Source organism: Carassius auratus, chromosome 22 (genome assembly GCF_003368295.1).
Source record: "Carassius auratus strain Wakin chromosome 22, ASM336829v1, whole genome shotgun sequence".
NCBI lineage: Eukaryota > Metazoa > Chordata > Actinopteri > Cypriniformes > Cyprinidae > Carassius > Carassius auratus.
The window spans coordinates 23,661,173-23,688,828 of record NC_039264.1 but is presented as its reverse complement, the minus strand read 5'-3'; the positions used below and the strand labels follow the sequence as shown (position 1 = coordinate 23,688,828).

Genomic DNA, 27,656 nt, shown 5'->3' with positions numbered 1-27,656 from the left:
ACTGGAGGCGTGACGTGTGGGCGGAGCTAAAGAATCACGAGCGCGAGTAAGGTTTTGCGTTGAGAGCGTTTGGAAGCTGTGACATTACCGTGAGGAAAAAAACATCCAAAACAAACCATGGCTAACAGTCAGATTCAGCTGTTTATTTATGATCCAGAATCAGATCCAGAGGCTGAAATTTAACAAGAGCAGCATCAGCAAAGGCGTCTCTATGTGGTATGTACTGAAACTGTATATATTTGCTTAGCGGTTTTGGAAAATGACTCCACTTTATGTCGTATTTTTTTCTTTAAAGGTGTACAAGGTTTACTTGATGTGCTTACACGCCGATAGCTAAGTTAACAACACAGAGATATTTGAAGCAGTTTTACTCACCGCCTGCGGTTCCAACACACGATCGTGACCCTTTTTCGTTGGGACTGCATTATCCTTAAGAAATAAACGATGTGAAAATCCGGCGTCAAACTGGGCCTTGTTTGTAAAACAAGCATCTTCGAAATGCAGGGAACAAACAAAAACACTTGCACAACTCCGTCGATGCTCTGTAAAAATAAACTCCATCCACTGGTCCCTTAATGCTGTTTCTCTTTTGGTAATCTGTGCAGGGTTGTCTTGCCCTGGCAACCAAAAACACACTTCTTTTGTGACTTTTCGCGACGCTCTCGCTCTGATCAGTGAAGTCTGTTGTGCTCTCAGTGCTCTGCTATACGGGAGCGTGCGCTCCATCTAACATCACACAGAGCCATACTCGAAAAAAACTTTCCGAAACTTGTGACAAACCGAAACTTTCCGAAACTTTGGAACAAAAATACTCCTTCAAACGTACAACTTAATTTTTGAAACTTTGTCCATGTTTAGCATGGGAATCCAACTCTTTAACAGTGTAAAAAACTCAGTATGCATGAAATAGCATTTCACCCCCCCCTTTAAGTTTAGGTATTGGGTGGGATTAGAGCTGTAGAATAAGGTCATGTAAAATAAAGCATGAATGGGAGTGAAGAGGAGGCCATTTTATTTGAATCTTTACAGTTCACCAAAAAGTCCATTCAGGAAAAACTTGATAGTACAGTCTGCAATAATAAGAGAATGCATAACGCTAGAGCCATTGTATAAACAGGTCACATGCTCCCTTTGTCCAGTCAATTACATTGATGCTTCACATCTGCAAATAAAAATGTTAACCCAGGGTTTAGGAATGTTAAGTGAGAAATGCCTGCATTTTTATCTGCCGGTTTTAAGGTGCAAAGCACATTGCCATCATTCCTATTTATGATCATAATACATGCTTAATTCTTATCACCCAAACCATCTGTGGTTTAAATCTGTGATCACAAGGATTAACAAGAACTGTGCTCGCTCATTTTACAAGATTTTTTTTTTTAGGAGTAGGTAGCTCAATGTCTCCACCCCCTGTTTAAAGTATATTTATACAGTGTTTTGTCAGTGAGAGCTCACTGATTGTCTTCATCATGATCATGATCTCTCTGCTCCTGCTGGCCTCTCTGCTGCCACACCTGACCTTCACTGGTGAGACTGATTGTGTATGAATTCTAAAAAGATTTCATTATTATGTGCTGAATACTGAAAACTTATAACACTATCTCTCTCTCTCAGCTCATGTGAACGTGGGTATAGTGAATGGCAGGTTGGCCAAGCACAGACCTTACATGGCTTCTCTTCAGATTAACTTTAATCATACCTGTGGTGGATTCCTCATCTCTGATCAGTGGGTCTTGACTGCTGCACATTGCTGGAATTGGTAAAGGTTTTGATGACCTTTTTACTGAAACGTTACGTTAACAAAATGAGCTTTAACTAAATGACTGCAGTGCAACTATACAGTGTATTGTATGTCATAAATACGCATCATAATTCCATGAATCAATCTTTCTAATAAGGCCTGTCGAGATATGTCCACAGTTTCTGACAGTTGTGGTTGGTGTGCTTGACATAACCAAGAGTACAAGCTCGAACCGCATCAAAGTGAAGAAATGCATCCCACATCTTGAATCCTGCTCAAGAACTTCACGGAATGACATCATGCTTTTGATGGTAAACAACTGTGATAATATTACTTGTTGAAAACAATGTCTGGTCAGGACACAGAAAATACCAAGGGCTTTTTTGAATCTGTTTCCAAGGTATTGCTCATTGTACCAATAAAAAAACTGCAAAAAAAAAAAAAAGTGAACAAAATTTAGGAAATATACTTTTTTAGAGGCTCATTAAATCATATAATTTAATTCAACTTAGCCTTTGCGTTTTCTGTCCTAACCTAAAGAACAGCAGTAAAATCAAATGCAATTATACTTATTAAACATTATGCTTATTAATCATGGTTGTGTTTTTGAATTCCAGTTAGATAAAAAGATAGATCTAAACAACAATGTTAAAACGATAGATTTACCAAAGGAAGGAGAAGATGTAAAAGCAAGAAGTGTCTGTAGTGTTATGGGCTGGGGAACAGTGAAGCCCAATGGCAATTTGAGTGCTCAACTACTGGAGGCAGACGTGTCTATACAAAACCCTGCAGAGTGTCGAAATCGATGGGGAACTTTTTACATAGACTCACAGATGATCTGTGTCCGTGGCAGAGGTGGAACCTGCCAAGTACGTACAAAAGATGATTCACAGATTTTATGGTAATGCATGAACTGGTTTCACTAATGACGTGCTGATCTGTTTCTTCAGGGGGATTCAGGAGGTCCTCTGGTTTGTGGAAACATTGCAGTTGGTATCACATCTTTTGGTGGAATCATATGTAATTCACCCCAGGCACCTAATGTGTATACCAAGATTTCAGCTTATCTTCCATGGATTAAAAAAAACATGAGAAATGTTAAGTGACTTCATGGAAAATGAAAAAGAAGAAATCTTTTCTTGAATTGTCCCATAAACCTTCTTTCAATAAAAGTATCACATGGCAAGCATCAATCAGTTGTATAGTGTCCTCATTGTCACCACATATAATTATTATATTACTGTACATGGTGGACACATCCCAAGTGATTTCACATTAGTTCACTTGGTTTCCATCAATATACATACACATATGTGGATGTGTATAATCAGTCACACTTTATTTTAGGGTCCAATTCTTACTATTAACTAACCATTAACTATGACTTTTTCAATTAACCCCTTATTTGCTGCTTATTAATAGTTTATAAGGTATTTGTTAAGTTTAGGGTATTGGGTAGGATTATGGATGTCATGCATTATATGTACTTTATAAGCACTAATAAACAGCCAATATGTTAATAATAGACATGCTAATAACAATTAGTTATTAGTATGAATTGGACCCTATACTAAAGTGTTACCGTATAATCTATCTATAAATAAATACAAGTTTAATAGAAGACTGTTAATACTGTAATTAGTGGACCTTAAAAAGCATGCAGATCTTAGAAAAACAAAATAAACTTTTTTAAACTTTTTACTTCTACTCCTTACTTTCTCTTCTTCCTCCGCAAATTAAGCTACAGTAGGTAGTTGGTAGATGCACAATGCGATTGACAATGTTGTGATAAGTAGGCTATACCAACTTTGTAACTCGTTACTGTTATTGTAAATAGACAACCATACAAGGGTAATTGTTACCCAAGCCTGCCCTGGTTACACCAATTTTATTGTCCATTGCCCTCGCAGATTCCTGCAGCTCAGCTTGGATGTACATTAACGTTCCATTAAAGGTTATTGATGACATGCCTCTGAAGTTTGACTTTTTGCACCATATCAATACTTATAGGCAACTAGTAATCATATCTCTAGTCTTTTAATGTATTTGCATTGTACTAAAGTGTGTTCATTTTCAGTGGGCATATGTGTCTGAAACAGGTAAGTGCATCCCAAATGTTTCAACATGAACATTTTAATGTAACATAATAGTCATTATGGCCTATGGCCTTTAGAAAAATGAGGAGGTGGGGTAGTGCACAATAGGCCCATGTGGCGCGGCCTAAGCTTTTGTTCTTAATGGCATTTTTTCCCTTACATTACTTTTACTTTTATACTTCAAGTAGTTTTTAAACCAGTACTTTTACACATTTACTTGAGTAAAAAGCTTGAGTTCATACTTCAGCTTCTACAAAGGTGTTTTTTTTAACCCTAGTATCTTTACTTCTACCTGAGTAAGGAATGTCAATACTTTTGACACCAGTTCTTCTAACTAAAGTAACATGGCAATTTCAGATTCTATGCTGTATTTACATGAAGAACAATCTGATTTACTTGTTAAAAACCTTGAACACTGATTGCCTTAAAAATACCAATTAAGTGTTTCTTCAGTAGAGTGTGTTTCCATTATCCAGCTTCCGATGGCACACAGGCATGAGGTAACATTACCAAAAAGACCACCAATGCAACAACATCTGCAAATATAGATTTTTTAAATAGAGCATTGTATTAGTCACTTTATCGTATGAGGGTTTTCTGAGCAAAAATGCATAGTATGCAAATTGAATAGGTTGCTATTTATTTACAATTAAAATCAACTAATTGTTTGAATTTTAAGTAAAGTCAACTAAAAATTTTGAGATATGAGCCAACCAAGTATAGCATGTCACTTCTCATGGTTTGGTTCTATCGACAAAAACAAGCACTGATCTTTGGCAACATGGGTTATGCGATGATCAGACAAAACCCCACCAACTGTTACTTTTGGGTGGCATCTTTTAATGCAGTGTGAACTGACCTTCAGAGATCTAACCAGAGAGAGACAGTTTTCTCACACCTAACATAATTTACAAGAAATATTATCATTCACATCATACATGGGGGAGAATAGTCTACTTGCATCAAGACCACAAACCTAACACCTATCTTTTCCCCCTAAATGCTGCAAAAGCCACATCAAGCTGTGAAAGAATTATGACTGGTACTGGGGGGCTAAACTAGCCCACTTTGCATTAAATACCACCATCAACACCAGTGAGATCTTCAGAAACTCCTGAGAAGCCTTCCAAGTACAGCATGATGATCATCTCTGTGCTTTTGCTAGTCACCATGCTACCAAACCTGAGTGTTCCAGGTAAGAAAATGCTGAAAAAAACTGACTTCTATTATGTCTTCTACATTTATCAAATATATGGTATTTTAATGTTCATTTTATGCAATGTTAGCAACATGCTCTGTATTAGTTCAAGTCTACTTCTCACTTAACCAACCTAAACAATTTTTCTCTATCTTAGAATCTGTGCAAGTGGGTATAGTGAACGGCACAGAAGTCAAACCTCATTCAAGACCCTACATGGTTTCAATTCAAAGAAATCAAAAACACATATGCGGTGGCTTCCTTGTGTCTGCACAATTTGTCATGACAGCTGCGCACTGCTTCAAATAGTAAGTGTTTTTTTTTTTTGTTACAATTTTACTGCGAGGCAAAGAGAGAGCCCCATACTGCAGCACAAGGTCATCACTTGGTGCGACTTCTTTGGAAATAACACAAAGTATAATAGTACCCAAAAAAATGGGCCCACGACTCATACGGTCTCAAAAATAAAGATTATTTAGTGCCATTGAAGGGTGTATGATGAACCTTTATCATCCATGGAACATTTCCACTGCACAAAGGGTTCTTGGATTATTAAAATGGGCTTCACACTAAGAAAAATGTCTCTTTTAAGAAGTGTTTACTGAAACTTTCTTTGGGGAATTAATAATGGATCTTCAGTGTCATTACTTTTGGTATGTAGTTCAACAAATACTGTTTTTTTTTTCTTAAAGCAATGTTTGTTTTCTTCTTCATCTTGACAGCGGAGACAAGTTGACAGTTGTGGTTGGAGCTCATGATTACACCAAAGGCACTGGTCGCATGGGTGTGAAATTCTACCACATCCACCCTGGGTATAAGCCTAGTCTGCTAAATGACATCATGCTACTTCAGGTAAATGACTCTGCTAGGTTTGGCAGAGCAAACTGTAATAAAGCAATAGTGTTTTAACTATACACTAAACAAAGTTTTACCTTGTTCACATTGCACACAAATCTGATTTGGTTTTAAATCTGATATTAAGGGACTGACAAATCATCAAATGCTTTGATTCAAACATTGTTTCCCAACCTAACAAAGTGATAAAACAAGCTACCTGAAACATGATCGTTCAGACTGAGGCACACTGACAATTTGAATTTGGATTGGATTTCACAACACATTTGGATGTGACTTGGAATGGGAATGTGGAAACATTATTTGTTTTGTCTTTTGTTATAATTACAATATGTAAGATCAGAGATGCCACAACATAAGATTTTTACATCAGCAAATACATTATTGATCTTGGCCCATATTCACAAAACATTTTATCTTTACCCTAATGGTTCTCCTAAATAGCAGTTACAATTTTTATGTTCCCGCTTTCTACTTAGTCTAGGGGAATTGAAGAATACGTAACAAAGTGAAACGGAAGTCCACATGGATCCTCTCATCCCAGTCCCAGCCTTAAAGGTGCTGTAGGGAACTTTTGTAAAAAAATATTTTTTACATATTTATTAAACCTGTCATTATGTCCTGACAGTAGAATATGAGACAGATAATCTGTGAAAAAAATCAAGCTTCTCTGGCTCCTCCCAGTGGTCCTATTGCCATTTGCAGAAACTCCATCGCTCCCGGTAAAAAATAACCAATCAGATTTTTGAACAGTGTTCAAAATGTAGAAAAATGTATATAATAAGCGAGTACACCATGAATCCATTTTCCAAACCGTGTTTTTGGCTTGTCCTGAATCACTAGGGTGCACCTATAATAAGTGTTTATATTTGGATTATTTTTGGTTGCTTCGGGGATACCGCGGCGGAGTAACCCAGTACCTTTGTGATTCTTCATAAACATAAACAGAGAGAAGTAGTTCCGGCTATGATGTTCTCCTGCAAGACGCAAGCAGTTCTGTTTATTAACCGCTAGGGCGTCAAAAGTTCCCTACCGCAGCTTTAAGAACACTGCAAACCACTAAAGGATCCACCATAATTTGATTTATTATATTATTTATACATGCAGGAGTAACAAGAACAAAGCAAAAAGGCTTCAGGAGGGGACATAGCCAGAATAAACAAAACAGTTGCTTACTCCATTTTACCTCTACCTTACTCTGGGAAAATAAATAAAGAGAAAATAAACTTCCTTAACTACCTAACTTTCCCAAAAACTGGAGTTAAAGGAGTAGGAAAAGGATTTAACAAAACAAATGGCACCCTCCGCCCTACAAATTATAAAGTAAACAACTTGACCAAAATTGACTGAAGGACTATTAAAGCATCAGCAATATTGAGTTGCATATAACAATCTAAGTGAGAGTCGAGAGTCAAGGTCAAGGTCCTCCGAGTGGGGGAGGGGGAGACAGCTCAAACTTTCTCCTTTCCTCTCTCCTCCAAGTTGTACTATCTTGCTGGATTTTATAGCTGGGCTGCGTTCAGCCCCGACAAAACGTTGCACAACGTTTTTTAAACTGAAACGGTGATGCGTTGAACACACTGTTCTGATGACGCAAGCGTTGCAACTATGGCAGCTGAGAAGGCCATTCTTTGTGACTTAGGATGTATTGTTGATACATTTTATGCAATGTATGCTAAAGAAGAAATAATAAAACAAATGTGATGTAAAAAAAAAAAAAAAGAAAAAAAAAAAGGCCATTCTTTGTGAAGAATTTTCGGAGCCATCTATTTAGCCTCACATACTGACTTTATTTGTTGTTCATACGGTTTTAATACCCTGTATTTTCTCTCTCATTTTTAGGAAAAGCACTTAATTACCATTGTTTATTTCTATACCAAATGTCATACACTTGCAATTAAGCTAAAAATATAAACAACTGCATCATTATGTTGATATCCTATATTTTGACAATAAAACTTACGACAAACATGTCTTCTAATATCCTCAGTTGTTGCGTATACCAAGCTGCAACGAACACATGTGTACATTATTTTCCTTGAAGTCATTGTGCGAGTTAACTTTAATACTGCAGTTCTGACACACCCACCAAACAAGAGAAAACGCATCTCAAACCCTGTTGCACACCGGTGCACGCCGTTTCCAGGAAACATAACGGTAACGGAAATCAGCTCCTATTAGAACAGCAGCACAGGAGCGAAAAGACGACTGAGAACACACAAAAACTTTTGACTGACCCCAAGAACAGTACAACCTATGTCATAGGATGTAATGCCAAGACGCCTTAAAACCTATTCACAAAGCTGCTGAGACCAACTTTTACTAAGGAATAGACAGAAGTCTTAAACTAAGAGTAAGGCCGGGGTTAACCTTGTTGCAATGGATGATGTCAGCATACTTACTAACTATGCACACAGTGATTGGCTGATAGTCTCTGTCAGAGACTTATTCATAAAAATATTGCAGAGCAAGACATTATGTCTTATTCAGATAAAGATTTTAAAATAAAAATAATAATTGCCACATTCAAATAAATATTTTAAAATGCAGAAGTGTCACTAATTAAATAAGTAGGCTACAGTGTCAGCCTCATATGTATGCTTCTCATAAACAATTAGCCAATATGCATTAGGGCTGCCCTTGACTAAAGATATATCTGGTCGACTAGAAGTTATTCGTTTTAAGAATTAACATTTTAATTTACTGTAATGTCGTAATGTATTGTTACACTAGTGCTTTCTGTTCTCAGTTTAAGAGATGAAGTCTGCGACAGTGACTCATCTCCGCAGTATGCACCTGTATGCATGCTTCATACGGATAACATAATGTGAGAATATTTGTTTTCTGTTTGAATTGGTTCATTTAAAAGTTTCACTCTCTATAGATATATTTGTCATGTCTGTAATAAGGCAAGCATCCACAGAGTTTTAAAGTGACACGCTCAATTCACAGAGTCCAAGATGATAGAAAGCACATCATGCTTGCTTTATTTTACAAAAGCAAATCATTGTGTTGCTATTCTGAGTCCACATGAATAAACGTAGAGTATTTACAGATACAAAAGATGCATTACTCTTATCTGTATGACCAAAAATGACGAAGTATTTTAAGAGCAAATGAACACAGAGGCGCCTCCATCTGTCACGCAGTAGCCCAAGCGCGCTGTTCAGCTTCCACACGCCGCACAAACATGCACACTTATTTCTAGGTTAATATTAGATGGAGCTGCCATGTTAAGTTGCTACATACATATCTCAGATGATAAGCCATATTTGAGGTTGAGGAAAGTTAGGTGAGCATATGGATGTCCTGCCCAATGCACTATATTTTCACATAGACCGCCCGTTAATGATTTGTCATAAAATTTTGGTAATATGCATATAAACAGCCTTTTAATAAGCAGAAAAATCATGGCTGATAGTAAGACATGCAAACATAAAAGAAAACCAAACTGGATGCGAGAACATATATTAATCAAACATTTGGAGTTGGGATAACCCCCAAACCAATCCAATTAGAAAAAATAAATAAAAATTATATATATATATATATATATATATATATATATATATATATATATATATATATATATATATATATATTCTGCGGTAGATTGTTGGCAACAACCATTTTAGGATATTTCAGATTTGGTCTTGATGACTTAGGAGTCCTCTTCACTGCTCTTAATGTTTCACAGATTTGGGATAATTTAAGTGATAAAAGGTTTGTGAAATACTCTTAGAGCAAAAATTTAGCAGTCCTACATTTAGGACTGACACGCCCACTATTTTTAAGATTTTCTCCTAAATCCGCAAGTTAGGAGCTACTTATAACCTTAAGATTTTTTGTGAATACGGGCCCTGATCCTATATGCTGTAAACTGAACAATATTTACAATACTTAATTACTATTCAAAATTTTGTACTGTTGTGTTTCATGTTTCAATTCTTTTAAAAAATACATGTAACAATTGCAAAAAATACTAACATACCTAGTAATCCAATTATCCTTATAAGTAAACAGAATGTAAATACAAAAAAGTTGGTCATCCAATTTGTATAAATTTTTTGAACATGATCTGCATTAATGGTTGAATTACTTGGTGTAGCTATATGGAGAAGTCGAAAAGAGCAAGAACGTGAAGTTGATCTCCATACCAAAGAAAGATAAGGACATCAAGGCCAAGGTCAAATGCAGTGTTGCAGGATGGGGGAAAACAAACAACAACAGTGATGTATCAAGTGCTAAGCTTATGGAGGTGGACGTCACCATCATTGACAACAAAGTATGTCAGAAGAAGTGGGGAAAAGATTACTCCACTTCACGTATGGTGTGTGCAGGCGGTCGTGGAGGATTTTGCAAGGTACAAATAATATTCTGGATTAATCACAAATAGTTTGACAGTTAAATTTTATTCATGCCCTGCACTTTCATGACTTTTCTCAGGGGGATTCTGGAGGACCTTTGGTGTGCAATAATGTCGCAGTCGGTGTGGTTTCATTATATGAAAAAAACAACTGTGACTCACCTAATCTTCCAAATGTCTACACCAAGATTTCCAAATATCTAAAATGGATAAATGCTGTTCTTGAAGGTGTGAAGTAAGAACTTGATGAATAAACTTCAAGTCTGCTTATGTGTGTGAATATTTCGAGCTCATTTCATAATTGAGTTAATTGAATAAAACTTGACTGATGTGACAAGCTCCAAAATCTTTTCTGTGGATAGATTGGTGTCAACTGTTCTCAGCCGGCCTAGTTTCCTGTGGGGGTCGAGCTCATTGCATGTGATCAGACAGTCTGTGAGAAAGTCTAGTTTGCAGACACGTCTAAAAAAGAAATTCTGATACCTATGCAAGGTCATCACAGACTCAACACACATTAAAATAATAATAATAATAAATTCAAGTTGCGAGCTAACAGTCCTAAGTGAATATGCATAAAATAATAAGTGTATATTCACACATGTTTCTCAAAACACTCTCCTCATATGCCACTTCCTCATGATGAAACCACTGTTGTGCTAAGCTTGTCAGGGTTTTCAAGCAAGCTAGCAATGTTTGACAGAGCCAAAGTGTTTGTACCTATCAGGAAAATCCACCTAAAATGCACTATTTATAGAATTGAATGAAAAATTCACCACAAAATAAATGTCATCATTTACTGACCCTCATGACTTTATTTTTTCTATGGAAAATGTCTATACAATGGACAATGTCAATGGGGGCCAGTGTTGATTTTGGAATGCATTCACTTTTATTGTATGGAAAAACACAGTTTCAGTATTTCGAAGTATGTGTTCCACAGAAGAAATAAAATATTACAGGTTTGGAATGACATGATGATGACAAAATTATGACAATTTAAATTTTTAGGTGAATTAACAGGAATTCTCATTTTATCATAATACTTTTCACACTTTATGTTTAATTAAAGGGGTCATATCATTTCTCTTTGGAGTGTTACAAGCTCTTGGTGCACAAAGAAGATCTATAAAGTTGCAAAGACTAAAGTCCAGAGAGAGACTTAAATCCAGAGATATTCTTTATCAAAGTTAAGGGGTCAACTACGCCCCCTCCTAAAATGGCTCATTCTAACACACCCCCACATGTCTACCTCACTATGTGGGAAGATTTGCATAACGCTGCCCAAATGTTCACACAAAGAAAGAAGGCGTAACTTTGATTCTCACTGTAGTATTTGTACTTTGGCCATCCAAAAGAGGACACAATTAGAAATCAGTGGGTAAGTTGTATTTACAACTTTTTTTCCGGAACAGTTCAACCCAAATATTCAGATGTGTGCAGCACAATTTTTTGAAGGACGAGGACTGTTTCCTGAGAGAGTAGCCTACAATGCCGGTGTCGGTTTCTATAAAGTGAGGCAATTCCAACTTTGCATGATCAATCTGGGGCGCTTTTGACTCACAGTAGGTATGTTTTTTATATTTAAAGGATTTGCCACTGATGATTCAAACACAAGTTTTGAGCAGTGTAGGGTAGCGCTTGTTGTTGTTGTTGTTGTTGTTGTCGTTTCTCCGATCACAGATGCAGACATGGTTTTATGTTTGCGCAGCACGATACGCAACACAGAAAAAAAACTGTATACAGTTGTCATTATAAACAGTAATTACGTCAAAATGCCTCGTTTTTAATGGGTTTTATTGGTTTTGTCTGGTCGTGCTAGGAGACAGCATCACAGTATGGTAAAGTGGGTATAACATTTCCATAACACACTTGAGGTATTTGGCTTATCACAATGCACTAGATAGCTGACCAATCAGAACACCTTGCTTTTTCCGAACGATGAGCTTTATAAAAATCGACACGTTTCAGAAAGGCGGGGCACAGAGGAGAGACAATAATGTACAGTATGTGGAAAATAATGTTTTTGGAACCTTAAGCCGCATAAAACCATTGCATTACACCAAATACACAAAATAATGTTATTTTTAGCAACGTCATATGACCCTTTTAACAGAAGAAACATACAGGAAATGCTGTGGTTTGCTGTGTTAAGGGAGGCTTGCCCTTTTACACTGAGTAGTTAGAAAGTTAGTGACACATTTTCATTGTTCCACAATGACAGGCTTCACTGCGATTCTTTTTGCTACAGCTGTGACTACACTGCACATCACAGGTAGCTTCTTTCATTAGTAATTCTTAATCCTCAAACATCACACTTGTGCCATTATAGGGACTATTATTTGAGTTTATAGTTATCTCTGTCTTGTTTTTTCAATAGTTGTGGCTGGAGATGACATAATCAATGGGAAAAAAGCTTTAAAAAATTCCTTGCAATACATGGTCTCAGTGCAGGAAAATAAAAAACATATATGTGGAGGATTTCTGATATATCCTCAATATGTGCTCACAGCTGCACACTGTGCAAGGTAAGTTATTCATTTTTGGAGCCATGTTTAACACTAAATTAAATATCTATGCTCTTGGAAAAAAAAAAACTTTGAAATGAGTAAATTATGATTGGTGATTTAATTAATTAGAATGTTAGTATGACTCCCTCCGATTTATTGTATTCCAGTGAAGAGATGACAGTCGTTGTTGGCGACCATAATATTTCTCCAAGCAAAAATCTAAAAAGATTTGATGTTGTTCGCCAATTTATACCAAAAACATTTAAAAACGTTAAGATGGGAGATGACGTCATGCTTCTTAAGGTAAAGAAACGCGTATTGAGTTGTAATGAAATTTTCACAAGATGACATGCACATTTAATAACGACGTATTTGCATTTTCAGATTTCCAGGAAAGTAGTTTTGGGAGGAAAGGTGAAGACGGTGAAAATCCCACATCAACATTACAGTGTTAAAAGCAATACCCAGTGCTTGGTTGCTGGATGGGGTTCCACTAAACAGCCTGAATTTGTTAATGACCTTTTGGCCTTGAATGTAACAACTGTTGACATCCGAGACTGCAAGGAAGCATGGAAGAAATACAAAGAAAACATCACACGACTTCCACCAAACGTCATCTGTGCTGGAGGATATAAACAGAACAGTGGAGTGTGCTTGGTAAGAATATACAAGAGAGACAGGCAGGTTGTCACAATGCCTTAAGTGTATAAACTATAAGGTTTTGAGACAATTAAGAATAATAAAAAGTGTGACAACTAGCCACAGCCTCATCTTCATATACACATAAATGTATTGTAGTATTTTTTTGTTGTTGTTTTGGACTAGGGATGGTTCAATGCTCTTCTATTAAACATCTTCTTCACATATTTTATTGTAGGGCGATTCTGGAGGCCCGTTGGTGTGCAATTCAGTGGCAGTGGGCATTGTTTCCTTCAACATAAAGGAGTGTAAATATCCTGATGTACCGAATATCTACACTGAAGTTTGGAAACATGCACGTTGGATCAAAGCAATGATGAAGAAAAAATAAACTTAAGATTTTTGTGTCCACAGCACTTGCAAATTATGCTTAATCATTCAATACTGACCAAATCAAAAAGTTTTGCTGATGACTTAATTGTCTCTGTATTTCCACAATTTCCACCTCTATGCATGAAGATTGTTGTTTATGAGAAAATACGTCTCAAAATGTCCATGCTTTCGTGTACATAATGGGTTACATTAATAACACATTTACATATAGACTTAGTAAATCAGGGATGGATACATCAGATGCCTGTGACTGAATTTTGGTTTGATACACACATTTGAAATTACATTTTCCATCAGAAGGGTACAAAATGAGTACATTTTCTTCCAGCAAAAGGTGGGTAAAAGCAGGAGTTTAACATTCAAAATGGGTTGATTGTGCATTATTTATTTTTAATTTTAAACTCAAATTTTTGTGTTTTTATTTTCTAAGAATTCTACAGAATTGGTTCAAAGTCAGAGTTGGAAACGTCTTTAAAAAAAGTTTTGGGAAGGCTGCCCACCTCCCAATTGAAAATACCCAAATAAGCTTAATATATATAAAATCATAATTTATTTAGATTTTAAATATGATTTGGGGTTTCAGTAGATAATAGAGGGATCTTATCAAATGCTTTCTAAATGTGTTTTTCGGTCATGGGACAGCAGTTTGGACCAATTCTGTAGAATGGCCCATACAACAACAGGGTCATGGTAAGAGCCTGAGTGTTGCAACTGAAAACTTCAAAGAAGGTCAAGACCACAAAGTGGCAGACCAAAAGTTACCATATAAAGCAGTGATAAAGACATAGGTGTTTAAAAGCAATGTTTCATTCTAGGTGATATTTAGTAAACATATCCTATAGTTTACCAAAAAAAAAAAATGATTTGTCCAAATCTGGGACTCCCTATGCATGATGTGTGCTGCATCTATCTGTGAAAAAAAAAAATATTCTAGAAAAATTTTACTATACAACTGAAATTAAGCCATTACAAAAAAACATGTTTGACCAAACCAAGAGAGGAATCAAATAATTCCATCATGAATAGTCAAGAGCAATGCAGCCAAAGAAATGAATCTTCACCAGAAAGACATCAGTTTTACTAAGATATGGTGGAGAAGATCTTGTATTCAAGAAAAGTGAGATGTATTTGCAGCAAAATTGCAAATTCTGCATTTTGCATCATCATTGACTTTCAGGATGTGTCTTGTGGTAGAGACCTCCGTGGTGGTCTTACCAGCAGCATCTCATCAAAATGAAAGCAGCATACAGCCTGTTGCTTTCAGTAGCTTTGATGAGCTTGCGTTTCACTTGTAAGCAAACTAATGCTTTACTGATTACAAAACTGAAATGTTTTCTGTTAGCTCAAACATGAATATTTGCTTGATTAGGAACATTTGGAGCTGATATCATCATGGCAAAAAAGGCCAAAAAGAACATGGCATCAGTGCAGACTGATGGAAAACACAGATGAGGAGGATTCCTGATCCACCTGAGCTACGTGCTCACGGCCGCACACTGCCATAAAAGGAAAGCCTTTAGTTAACCTGGAATATGTTTGGTGTTCAACGAAATGGTTTGAAAATATGCAATTATTAAATATGTTATGAATAAAGTGGTAACATGACTGTGATCCTGGGCACCCACAACATCAGTCCGAAAGGAGCCAATCTGAAAAGATATATAGTGCAAAATCCTTCAAAGACACCAAAACTAGGAACGATATCATACTTCTGAACGTACAGAATTCATAAATTAAATGTTATAAAATCGAACAATATTTAATTTATCATTAAATATTAATTTATAATTAAATACTTGCATACATTTACATTTTAATAAACAAACAAACATTTGAACAAACCTATCTTCAATGGTAATTGCAAAAAGCACTTTTCTTATGTGAAATATTAGCTGTCCAATAAGCTGAACAATGGCAAAGGTGTGAAAACCATCAAATTCTCGCACAAGGACAAACCACTGAAGCCAAAAACAAAGTGCAAGGTTGCAGAATGGCGTCCAACTGAACATGAAAATAAGGTGAACGATCTTCTGGAGACAGACGTGTTGACCATCAACTCCTCCATCTGCCAGACCATGTGGAAAAAAGTGGGAGTAATACTCCCCAACAATGTCCTGTGTGCTGGGGGTTTCGAGACCAAAAGTGGTGCTTGCCAGGTACGTCTTAATCAATATTTTAATTGATCTCAAACGCATCGTTATTTCAGGGTTATTCGGGTGGACAGTGGGTGTGCAGTGGGACAGCAGTGGGGATTGTCTCTTTCAACCTGTCACAAAACTGTGACTACCCAAACATTCCCAATGTTTACACTGAAATTTCTAAATACAAAGAGTGGATCAAGAAAATGATCAGCTGCTACGGACAACAAAAACTCAATAAACAATGACTTTGCATTTTTCCTTTCTAAAGCGCCACTTCAGAAAGAGCGAAACTAGTTAGGGGGGCTGTTTGATTCTCAACCACTGCTAAAGTTCACCACTTCCTAAGTTACACAACTGTCTAGTTCACCAGAAATAGATGCAAAACTGCAAAAATAAAACGGAGCAATTCCGATAGGGTCCTCGCACTGCAGTGCTCGGGCCCTAATAAAACGTTTGAAAAGACACTTGCATGCCTTCAAAAAATAATAAATCCTGGAGACACAAGCAATTGATTTGTCAAGGTGAATAAAAATCTTTATAGCAAAGAACTCCATTCATTGAAGGACATTAAGTCTCCGTTTTATTTAAAGATTTTTATTAGTCACAAAAATGTTGTTGCATGAAGCAAACAAGGTTGAAGAAAATTTTAAAAAGAGAGAGAAGGAATTGCTCCAGAAAGAACATTTGCCATCACATGAGTCACTCAACAACAGAAGTTCTCATTAGGGGGGATGCTTTTCTATTGTGATCGTTTGTGATCTTTTATGTCCTATAAACATGTCATGTTTATTTCTGTATGTAAATACATCCGCGCAGCTCTCTCGGAGTTGAAAACGGGCATGCAAAGTTTATTTTGGGCTGCGTTTAACTCGACATACAAGAAAATGTGTCAAAATGCCCGACTTGGCTAATATTCTAGTCAACACAAGTAGGTTACATCTTGGTGAATGTAAATAGCTGGGAGAAACTAAGCTGTGTGTCAGTATATAATTATAGGTGTGTGCATTAGTTCTTAAAGTGATAGTAGCCTAATAAACCTGCTGTTGTCCCGATAATGTAAAAAAAAGAAAAATCACTCATTGTGATTTAGAAGCTTTTATAGAAATTATTGTAGTCCTTAATAAGCTTGACGATACTTTACTTTTATTAGTTGTGCTAGTAGAGACTACTGTTTGTACTTCTCTCAGTAACTTGCAAAACTCTCTTTAAAATCAGCATTGAAAACAATCGTGATAAGATCGTAGATTAAGATATCGCCCACACCTGGTTCTTGTCATTCGCTGCATTTCCTCAGTTTACCGGACGTAGGCCACAATGCACTAAACCCACAAACCCCTAATGTTTCCACCCACATACACGTTCTTTAATCAACGTGCTCTGGTAAGAACGACGCATACAGAAACTTTCAAAATGAGTCAAGAGGTGCAGAAAAGAGCTGGGGTCCTTCTCAACATGAATGCAGCATTACTGTGTGGTAAAGCTGAGAGGTGTTACTAAGTAATGCTGTCACATGGTTAGAACTTCTATAGAGTCCAAGCTAAACTTCAATGGACTTGTAAGCAACCAGCTATTACAAAATTAGTAATTGTAAGCAAACGGAGTCATGCAGAATAACTACATCCCACAAAATATTTGACATTGTTTATTTTACATTAAACAGAGCAACATGGAATTATAAACTATACAAAACTCAGTTGCAGTCCTTTAGTGCCTATACAAACGGGTGCATTTCAGATGATTCAAGGGGAAAATCACCTTGAATCATCTAAACCAGAACAGAACACTCCCAGGAAGAGATTTCTTAAATAAATAAGAGACTTGAATAACAATACACATATAGATAACACTTATATTATGATCTTCAAATTATTTTTGACTCCTCTCAAAGCTTTACAACTGTTACAAAAGGGGAAAAAAACTGAATAAACAATACCATTATTATATTCATATTTTTTAATCATTCTACTTGTTGTTCCTCAAAACTTAATGGAATTTAGTCTGTGACATATATGCACATATTCTTGAAGTGAGTAAGTCTCATCCACTGAAATGTTTCAAATAGCAACTTTTACTCGTTTTAAAGTTGTAAATGCTCATTTTGTGAGGTCTTTAACGTACTGGAGGCCTTGTTTGGTGTAGTCACTAGCTGTGGACGGGGCGACTGATAGGGCATGGAAAGACTTCTGGACCCCTGAGTGAAAAAATTAAGTTATCAGAAGGATACATTGGCAGCCTCTGAACTTGGTCAATACTAATTATATTACATCATAATCAATAATTATATACAGGCACTGGACTAAATATAAATCCATCAGTCATCACTCCCGAAATTAATTCAATGGGTCATCTTGTTAATGCTATAAATTAATTACAGCAATAAAAGAAAATGTCATCATGAACAAGAAAATGAACAACATCACATTAAACCACAGAAATTCCAAAATGATTTTTCCCTTACATTCAACTTCCAGAAGTGCATTCATCTTCGCCATGCTAGATTCTTTTAGTTGACTAGTGCTATATGTTATATTAACAAGAACATAAATGGCATTAATAAAGACACTTAAACTGACAAGCGATGCAATATCACATTTAGAATCAAATGCAATTTATCCACTGAACGTGATATAGTACAGCTTGTCAGTGATCCACGGCTCTGTGTATTAAATGTCGCTCCATCTAAAAGCCTGTAATGGAGATTTACTGGTACTATTAATCACAGAATCAGCTTTACTGAAGAGATGTGCATGACAATCACATGCGATTAATCGTGCAGCCCTTGTTTGTTGATCACAAAGTACAAATTAGAGGAGTAGAGCCTCCTTTCCACTGTCTCCAACAAACGACAAGCAACAGACCGGAAGTTATTCATTTCCAATGGAAAGTAGTGCGGGAGCTGCGTGGACTTCCGATCATATGCATATGTGGAAATTTCGGATCTGATTTGAGCTTCGGATGCATTGAAAAATTGTAACTTCTGCGGCTAGACCATATGCGACCGCCCGACTGAATGTGATGTATTCTAATAAAAACAACTCAAACCTATCGGTGCGAGGTCAGAATTACCAATATTTTCTTCACTTCAACATTATTATTTTAACACTATTTCTGTGAAATGATGCTTTAGAATGATTATGGCAGAAATAATTATTTTATAATTATTAAATCATTATTTACGTTGATTAGCCCATAAAACAGTACCGTATTTTCCGCACTATAAGGCACACCGGATTATAGAAACATATAATTTTAGATCTGTTTTCATATATAGGGCGCACTGGATTATAAAGCGCATAGAATAGAAGATACTGCAGTCAAACGTTTGACTGGGTTTGTTTTATGCAGCCACTAGATGGAGCTGTGATAAACGGAATGTCAACATTTTAACAGATTATAAGGCACACTGTCGTTTTTTGAGAAAATTAAAGGCTTTTAAGTGCACCTTATAGTGCGGAAAATATGGTACTGTTTTTATTTTGGGTGGTCATCTGATTTGTGACGATGCATTCATATATATCCAAACATTAATTAAAATTATACATTTTACCATAGTGAATATGCAGAAGTAACGGTTGCTGCATGACAGGTTTGAAAGTTCTGCGTGATTGCCACTAGAAATGCGACAATCGTGTCCGAATGTCATGTGCAGTGGAAAGGCAGCTTAAGACTAAGATGCAGAGTGTATTCAAATAGTGTATCCATTACTGTCTAGAGTGTGTGGAATGGTGTGCTGTGATTGGCTGTTACTGTTTACGGAGCGTGGAATGGTGCGTTGTGATTGGATGAGCGGATATATAGGATTCTTCAAAAAAGGGAGACTGGCACTATTCGCGGTTTGGAAAAAAAGGGAGAAAACATGACCTAATAACTCTGCATATATCGCATTTTGCATAAAATTAAAAAATAACTTTTCAATATCGACCAGAAACAATACTGATTTGGGCGGAAACCGGTTTGGTTTTCACACACACACACGCACAGACACATATATATATATTATGTTTACATTATGTGTGTGGTAAAAACTGATTATATACTAACATCTTTCACCAAATACATTATTATTTACCTGAGTTCCATGCATCCAGTGGTGAGAACTCAATTTTGGGCGTGGCAGGAAGCTAAAATATTCCACAAAAACAAAAACAAAACTAAAACATTCAAATAAAGCAACTTAAAACAACACAGAATAATACCACACAGACAGCACCATAAGAAGTATCTGGTCAGTATTACACATCAGTTATAAAAATAGTCATATACTACCATTCTACAGTATGAGGTCAGTAAAAGTTTCTTTAATGTTTTAAAAGCTTATGCTCACCAAGGCTGCATTTATTTAAAAGCAAATAAAGTAAAACAATATTATTGTTAAATATTATTACAATTTAAATGTTTTCTATTGGAATATATTCTAAAATGTAATTTATTCCTGCAATGCAAAGCTGCATTTTCAGTATCCGGTCTTCAATGTATTCTAGTGTATTCTTATACCTGCTGTCACACCTTTGTAAATAAATATCAGGTAAGTTCACATTGATGACTTCAGTGCTTATATTATATCTTACTTTAAATCCCCTTACACCGCATCAAAAGTCAAAGGCTCTACTTTCGGTTTCATTAATAAACTCGGTTTCAGAACTTCTCATACCTGGAAGCCGAAATACTTCATCCACTCCTCCACAGCAGGTGGGAAGGCATCTTTAGCTCGTCCCAAGGCGACAGATCCCTCTTTACCATTTCCAAGAAGCCCTGAATCATAGGCAACATAAAGGGCGCCACCTGCAAGGGTAAGTTTTGTTGCAAACCTGAAGCAAACATCAACACAAATTCAGTCATTCGAAGTCAAAAACCACAGTGAGATAAACAGTAGAGATGTTTGCCATCTAACGTTACATTAGTTATTATGAAAAGAATAAAATAAAATAAAATAATATATATATATATATATATATATATATATATATATATATATATATATATATATATAAAGTATAGTAACGTTTTAGATTAATTGAAAATTCAAAACAAAAAGCCAATATTTCATGTCATATTGCTTTCACTGCTTATCTTCTTGCTAATAAATAGCAGAGTAACGTTAACTCTTCTTAACCTATTTAAACACATTCTTATTTAATTTATTACTAATACATATATTTAAAACTATATAAAATATAATAATGCACAAAATATATCAATCAGCATAACTCTCAAGCCCAAACTGACACTTGTATGCTAACTGCTAATTAGCTGCATATACAACAACGCAATAATACTAACTTGACTACAGGCAAAATTTTGGCAGCCATGGTCCTAAAAGTTAAGCTATGCTAAATAGCACAAAACGGTGAACTAAAACCCTGCTTTACAGGATATGTTGCTTTATCTTGACAGCTAACTTCACTGACAAGGGCATTTGCTCCAGCACTATGCTCCAGCAGCACGAACTGCTGTGCTAGCATTGAAGTTCGTTTTGAATGCAGACTTTCACTATCCGCACGTTCGACAAAATAAGCGTCGCGTAAATAAAAAGTTAATTTGAAAAAAAAAAAAAAAGTAAATAAACGATTTTAAAGCAGACCAGTTACTTTAATAGACTTGTGGTGTTATTTATTTGATGAATGTGCCGCCACAACAACTCGCTGAACTTAATGTCAGCTGCTTTGTTTTAGTATTATTATTAATTGTTTATCATTCAAATATTAATTAAATGTGATATTGGGATTAAAAGTTAACAGGATAACATTACTTCAATTAACTTCAACGCCAAAAAAAAAATTCATACTCGTTAGTTTAACCATGTAGTATAGCCTAACCTGACTTTTGGGTTTTATTTCCGTCATTTTGTTCTGCATTTTAGAAACACACACGCACACAAATTAAAACATACGCTGGATTAAAAATAAACATTTAAATAATAACTATAACGGTTGTTAATATCCCGGTTATAAAACATACAGTGTGCATTTATTGCTCACAAGATTATTTCCACCACATAAATCGTATTGAACTTTGTTACGACTCCGCCTTTTATGCTTTTGACACACATATGATCCGGCTCTGCTGGTTCGGTTATAGCACTGATTTTCGACAGTTGATCGGTTCAGCTGCATACTTCTGTTAATTTGTTAATCTTCCACAGCTCTCCTCAAATGAATCTTTATGCCAAGTTGTTGCTGGGCAGCATATGCGTTGCTTTCATTGCGCTTCGATGGAGTGCTCCGTCATTTAATAAGGGTGAGCTGAATTACCTTTCTGTTCGTCTACGTGTAATAAAATGTATTAATCGTATAACCTGTCATACCACATAAGTCATGTGCAAGACCCGTGATTAATCAAACCAGGATTTAGGAAGAATAGTTGTTTTCTTCCTTTCTTCTGGCAAGATTTGTGGTTGACCTAATACTCTTAAGGCTGTTCTCTGTTGTGTAATCATTTTGAAATGGGACATTATTCCCTCTTTAAATTATTTTAATATATTCAGCAAAACCCAGGTATCATACGGTTTTATTCCACAAAATAAGAAATATTTTATTTATTTTTCCCAGAAATTATCAAATATAGCCTGCATTCAAATTCAGCATAAACACTGTGTAGGAAAATACAATACAAACCAATATTAACTAGCAATAAAGTACATAACTAAGTACTAACAAGTCATGCCATTTATTGTTATCTTTTTGTGTCACTTTGAGATATTATAATCAGCTGTGTTGTGCAAGGCAAGATAACAATTGTGTGAATAAATAGATATGCATTATGCCATTTTGCTAGCTAGCTATTGTTTTTAATGTTGTGTTTTGCACCATCGTAGTGAATAGACGAGTGTGTTTAAGAAAGAAGCATGACCTGGTCTCTGTTAAACTGGGAATTCGTAACAGTTTTAATATAGAATTGATAATCTCCCATTTAGATAATTGAAAACTGATTTTCTGCTTTGAGAATGAGATAATAATTGATGTCCAACATTTGATGGTCATCAACAAGAACTTGCATGATGATTATGAAAGTGTCCCACAGATCATCACATATTTTCTCATGTATAAATATTGAGGGATTTTGCCACAAACCCCACCAAGAATCAGTCATGGCTTTAATTTACATGGCCACAATGACATGTATACAGTAAAGGATGTGTGACACTGACGAGCAAAGGAACATCTCTCTCCTGCAGCAGTTGTACTGCCTTATTTTGCCCTCAGACTAATCAGTTTTACCACAGAGCGTTTGTTGGAGTACAGAGAGGCTATTGGAGAAGTTTAATGTAACTTGCTACCCTCAATCGACGTGACTAATGGGAAAAGGCCATACATAAAATCTTTTAACAAACTGATAAACCTAGAAAGCTGGATTTGTCATTTGACCTTTATGGACATTAAATACACCATTATGGCATTATGAGGCGTTTCTATGCAATGACTGTTATTTTTCTATTTATACTCTCGCCTAACCATGCCATCAGATTGGCGGTTGGAGTTCTCGACTCCATAGCAGATTTCATCGGCCAAGAAATCAACCAAAAGGCCGTCTAAGCGACAATTTAAAGCTATGTTGGTTATGTTTTGCATTCTGTTTAGTGGCATGAAAATCTAAAGTCGATTCTAAAGACACAGACATCTCTCTGAATCCCTGTAGAATTCAATCAATCAAATGACATCTTTGAAACTCCCAAACCAGTTAGCATTTTGTGTGCCTCATGCATTAGACATTTACCCAACAGTTGGTGGGCATGCAAACAGCATCAGTTCTATTGACTTTTGATGCATTGGTCGTGTTAAGGGCTGTTTCTATTTTATTTCTATTGTTTTTCTACATGAACGTGCTAGACAGACATGTTTGAAAAACACTCTGGGTGAATGGCTCGATTGTCAACATCATATGAACTATGTCTTTTTCAGAGTCCTTGAAAGGTGCCAGGGTGCTGGTGACTGGTGCCAGTACTGGCATCGGCGAGCAGTTGGCGTACCACTATGCCCGTTTAGGAGCCCAACTCGTTATCACGGCGAGGAGAGAAAATGTCCTAAAACAAGTCAGTTGGGTTTTCATCTTTCATTCATCATTTACACGATTCACGGAAATCTCTGATCGCTTCGTTCATCTCAACTCAGGTTGTGAGTAAGTGCTTGGAAATGGGGGCTCAACGGGCCTTGTTCATCCCTGCGGACATGGCGAGCGCCTCCGATGCTGAAAGCGTGGTGCAGTACGCCATCGAACAGCTTGGGGGTCTGGATTACCTGGTTCTGAACCACATCGGGCCCAGTCCGTACAGAATGTGGGATGGAGACGTGGAGCACACACGATGGCTGCTAGAGGTGTAGAATCACAATGAAAACAATTTGTATCGACAACAGTGACTTTGTTAGTTCCCCCAAAAACGAATGTGTACCAAAAAGGACATACTTTAAAAGCAATGTAGTTCTCAAATCTCAATCACACTTCATTATTTTAATATTTGGGTTACATATGATGCCATACAACTAAAACATGTTATTTGATTTGTCATTCAATTCTTATAGGTGAATTTTCTTAGTTATGCACAGATGACTCAGAAAGCTTTGCCTACTCTTGAAAAGAGTAAAGGATCAATAGTTGTTGTTTCTTCCCTGCTAGGTGATGAAAATATTACACTTTTCTCACAATTGTCACTGGTTTAACAAACAAAAAGATGTTTGGAATAACGGCCAAATCTTTTCTGCAGGAAAATTATGCGGCCCCTTTGCTTTGCCGTATGCCGCAACAAAGTTTGCACTCAACGGTTTCTTTGGAGGCCTGCAGCATGAGCTAGCTATGCAAAAAAGCAATGTGTCCATAACCATCTGCACACTCGGCCTGATTGACACAGATAGCGCCATGGAGAAAATCAAGTAAGAACATGCTAACATCAAGATCTTTGGTTATCTATGCTAATAAATGCAATGCAAATTTACAGTTAATTAAAACTGGACTCGAAAAACTTTTAGACAAGTAATTTTTAGAAACGTATAATATATATATACCTCTAGTGTAGAACAAAACACCATTAAAAGGAATCAAACAACAGATAACAAAGCGGCAAAAATTATTAAACAAACTTAATGCATCCAGGCCAGTAGATGGCAGTATACTGTCCAAAAATATAAAACAAAAAAAGACAAAAGTGAAAAGGAACAAAAAAGTTCAAATTTAACAATTTAACAATATTTAAAATGGTAGGGTTTCAATTTTGCATAGTGGTGCTAGCTCAGTACTACTTACTAACAAACAAATTGGCAAACAAAGTCTAATTTGTGGTTATATTTAACACTTGTGCAACTCAAACAGTATCAGACATCACCTTGAGTTGCTGATAAAAGGCTCATTCTTCATATCTCTTATGTGTTTAATGCAGAGGTTACATCAATATGACTGCCTACCCTGCACAAGAGGCCGCCTGGAACATTATCGAAGCTGGAGCGTCTCGACAATCTGAGACCTTTTACCCTTGGTACACCTTCTACGCCTGTCTCTTCAGAGACTGGTTCCCCTACTTTAGGGATCAAGCGATTCAAAACTCCTACACATATAATCCGCAAGTTGATAAGGACCCAGTTACTGGAAGCTGACAGATTCATCGAAATCTATGTGTGGAGCAGAGCATTAGCCATTAGCGCATGTGCTTTGACACACACCAAGCCAATGGTGCTCATGAGGTTGATCAGTTCTTCTCCCTGTTGTTAAAGATCAAAAATAAAGCTTTATGATGAAATAACATTTAACCTACTGAGAAACATTCCACGATTAAGGTGATTTGTAGTACATTACCAAGAACATATTGCTGCTGTAAAGCTTAAAAGAGTTTAAACATTGTGTATTTCGCCTGTTCACAAACTGTATGCACATTTTGGCAGAAGCTGTTTGTAAAGTTTGTTAAAACCCATATATTTCATGTAATCAGGACTTTAAACTATGTTTGTGTGTATACTAAACTACTTAATGTAAAGCACTCTGAACTTACCTCATATTTTCTTACCAGTTACACACATTATCCATGTGTCTGAGGCGAATATCTTGTATAGACTCGACAATAAAGACGTTCCAATAAAAGCTTGCCGCCTGAGTTTTACTGCTGACAAAATGTAACATTCACAGCGTACATTAGATAATGAGAAGTTTCAAAACATTTATGGTGTTTTAGACAAGGAATTGCGTCCATAAAGGCACACTCTATGAGTTTTAGTACCCGCAAATTATGCAAATGAGATAACGCGAACTCAAAATCTGCTTTGATTTACAGACTACTATCACACATTTAAATGTGTAATTACAACACTGAGTTGCGTTAAACCTCTAAAAAAAATTGCTGCACCAGTGCATTTGGATGTTATAACACAATATGTCCGAAAGAGGGCAGCAGTCTCTTGACAATAGCGACCACGAACTCTTTTACTTGCACGTGTTCCCCTTTCATCGTCCCAAAAGTTCGTCCATGAGGTAGTTAGGTTGTACGACCGCCAAGATTAAGACTTTTCTCTTCTGAGTGAGTCCTTCATTAGAGAGATGCTCCACATTAATTCCCTGCAATTATCACGGGTGGGTCACAGTATATCAAATTCACAGAAGAGCTAGATGATCTGAAATGAAGCCAGGCTGTATCAATTCTCATGTACTTGACTGGGTTTAAGAGGAGAAATCAAAGCCAGAACCTCCTTGTACTCAATGCGCACTGCCTTACACATTACACAAACACTTTCCCCTTCTCTCTCAGACACACACCCACACATGCCCACATACACTCTCATGATGGGGCCTCGGGGGGAAGGAACGGCCCGGCTGGCTGGGATAGCAGCCAGCAACACCTGCAACAGATTAGGACTCCTAATGCTGAGCAATAAATCCCCCACCCTGTCCAACATCACCATGAAGTGAACTATCTATCTATCTGTCTGTCTGTCTATCTATCTGATTCATGAAACAATTGTTTGGATCTATTCAATAAACCGGATGATTCAGTTCACAAATAGTTTGAATTATTCATTTATTGATTTAACATGCTGTCTGTCTAACTAGGCATTGATCCAGTCAGGTTTGTTTCACTACAATATATTTCCATGCTATCCAAACATTTTAAAATCATAAGAAGAAACACTTTAAATGCATCTAAGCAAAATCTTAAAATGTAACCTCCAAGATCCAGTTTTTAAAAAGCCCCCCAGTGTTCCCAATTAGCAGAATCTAGAAACAGAACCGCGGTTGTTCTGGACCTAGATTTCCTGTTCACTGCATGTGAGACAGTACTAGTCAAGCAGTGAGACGCAGGAGGGGTGTTTGCAGTTAGATGAAAAGGGTGTGTTAGCCCCCCCTCTAGCCTTATAACCTCTTTCTCTCCATGCTTTTCAAAAAGCACACAATGGTTGACACCTGTGTCCTTTCAGAGCGGCCACTGTTATTGTTTACACACTCAGCGGAGCAGAGGAAGAGGCCACAAGAGCTGTGAAGCGGGCCAAAGCAGCAACCCTTTACCTCCCTTCTTCTAATTAGGACTCTTCACTCAGACCCAAACACACACTAGGGGTCTGTGTGAGTTTCTGTGTGAGTATCTATCTATCTATCTATCTATCTATCTATCTATCTATCTATCTATCTATCTATCTATCTATCTATCTATCTATCTATCTATCTATCTATCTATCTATCTATCTGTCTGTCTGTCTGTCTGTCTGTCTGTCTGTCTGTCAGATGTAGCAATGCCTGATTTATAAAAT

General features: G+C 36.6%; 5 protein-coding genes and 1 pseudogene across 8 annotated transcripts; 5 read left to right on the top strand and 1 right to left on the bottom strand.

Moving 5' to 3' along the window:
- Nucleotides 1-1,460: 1,460 nt before the first annotated feature.
- Nucleotides 1,461-2,932, top strand: LOC113040080 (mast cell protease 1A-like). The gene is made up of 5 exons (XM_026198331.1): nt 1,461-1,527; nt 1,615-1,759; nt 1,899-2,052; nt 2,359-2,610; nt 2,692-2,932. Exons 1-5 carry the CDS (start codon nt 1,470-1,472, stop codon nt 2,845-2,847), a joined length of 765 nt encoding a protein of 254 aa, XP_026054116.1. The 5' UTR covers nt 1,461-1,469; the 3' UTR covers nt 2,848-2,932.
- Nucleotides 2,933-4,938: 2,006 nt separating this feature from the next.
- Nucleotides 4,939-10,794, top strand: LOC113040083 (granzyme A-like). The gene is made up of 5 exons (XM_026198334.1): nt 4,939-5,032; nt 5,193-5,343; nt 5,758-5,887; nt 9,999-10,253; nt 10,337-10,794. Exons 1-5 carry the CDS (start codon nt 4,975-4,977, stop codon nt 10,493-10,495), a joined length of 753 nt encoding a protein of 250 aa, XP_026054119.1. The 5' UTR covers nt 4,939-4,974; the 3' UTR covers nt 10,496-10,794.
- Nucleotides 10,795-12,164: 1,370 nt separating this feature from the next.
- On the top strand, nt 12,165-14,131 carry LOC113040684 (granzyme-like protein 1). The gene is made up of 5 exons (XM_026198961.1): nt 12,165-12,528; nt 12,634-12,781; nt 12,931-13,066; nt 13,148-13,420; nt 13,641-14,131. The coding sequence occupies exons 1-5, from the start codon at nt 12,471-12,473 to the stop codon at nt 13,791-13,793; spliced, it is 768 nt and encodes a 255-aa protein (XP_026054746.1). The 5' UTR covers nt 12,165-12,470; the 3' UTR covers nt 13,794-14,131.
- A 368-nt stretch (nt 14,132-14,499) lies between these two features.
- LOC113040537 (serine protease 57-like) lies at nt 14,500-16,181 on the top strand (annotated as a pseudogene).
- Nucleotides 16,182-17,562: 1,381 nt separating this feature from the next.
- LOC113040079 (MICOS complex subunit MIC13-like) lies at nt 17,563-21,424 on the bottom strand. 4 transcript variants are annotated; one of them, XM_026198330.1, is made up of 5 exons: nt 21,306-21,424; nt 20,588-20,744; nt 20,006-20,057; nt 18,395-18,453; nt 17,563-18,127 (listed from the first exon to the last, which is right to left on the bottom strand). In XM_026198330.1, the coding sequence occupies exons 1-4, from the start codon at nt 21,350-21,352 to the stop codon at nt 18,440-18,442; spliced, it is 270 nt and encodes an 89-aa protein (XP_026054115.1). In that variant the 5' UTR covers nt 21,353-21,424; the 3' UTR covers nt 17,563-18,127; nt 18,395-18,439. The 4 variants fall into 4 exon arrangements, with proteins under 4 accessions (XP_026054115.1, XP_026054112.1, XP_026054113.1 ...); XM_026198327.1 differs by lacking the exon at nt 18,395-18,453 and having other exon boundaries at nt 21,306-21,419; XM_026198328.1 differs by lacking the exon at nt 18,395-18,453 and having other exon boundaries at nt 21,217-21,408.
- Nucleotides 21,425-21,770: 346 nt separating this feature from the next.
- On the top strand, nt 21,771-26,743 carry LOC113040078 (hydroxysteroid 11-beta-dehydrogenase 1-like protein). The gene is made up of 6 exons (XM_026198326.1): nt 21,771-22,173; nt 23,835-23,965; nt 24,045-24,248; nt 24,453-24,546; nt 24,635-24,800; nt 25,304-26,743. Exons 1-6 carry the CDS (start codon nt 22,089-22,091, stop codon nt 25,515-25,517), a joined length of 894 nt encoding a protein of 297 aa, XP_026054111.1. The 5' UTR covers nt 21,771-22,088; the 3' UTR covers nt 25,518-26,743.
- Nucleotides 26,744-27,656: the final 913 nt, after the last annotated feature.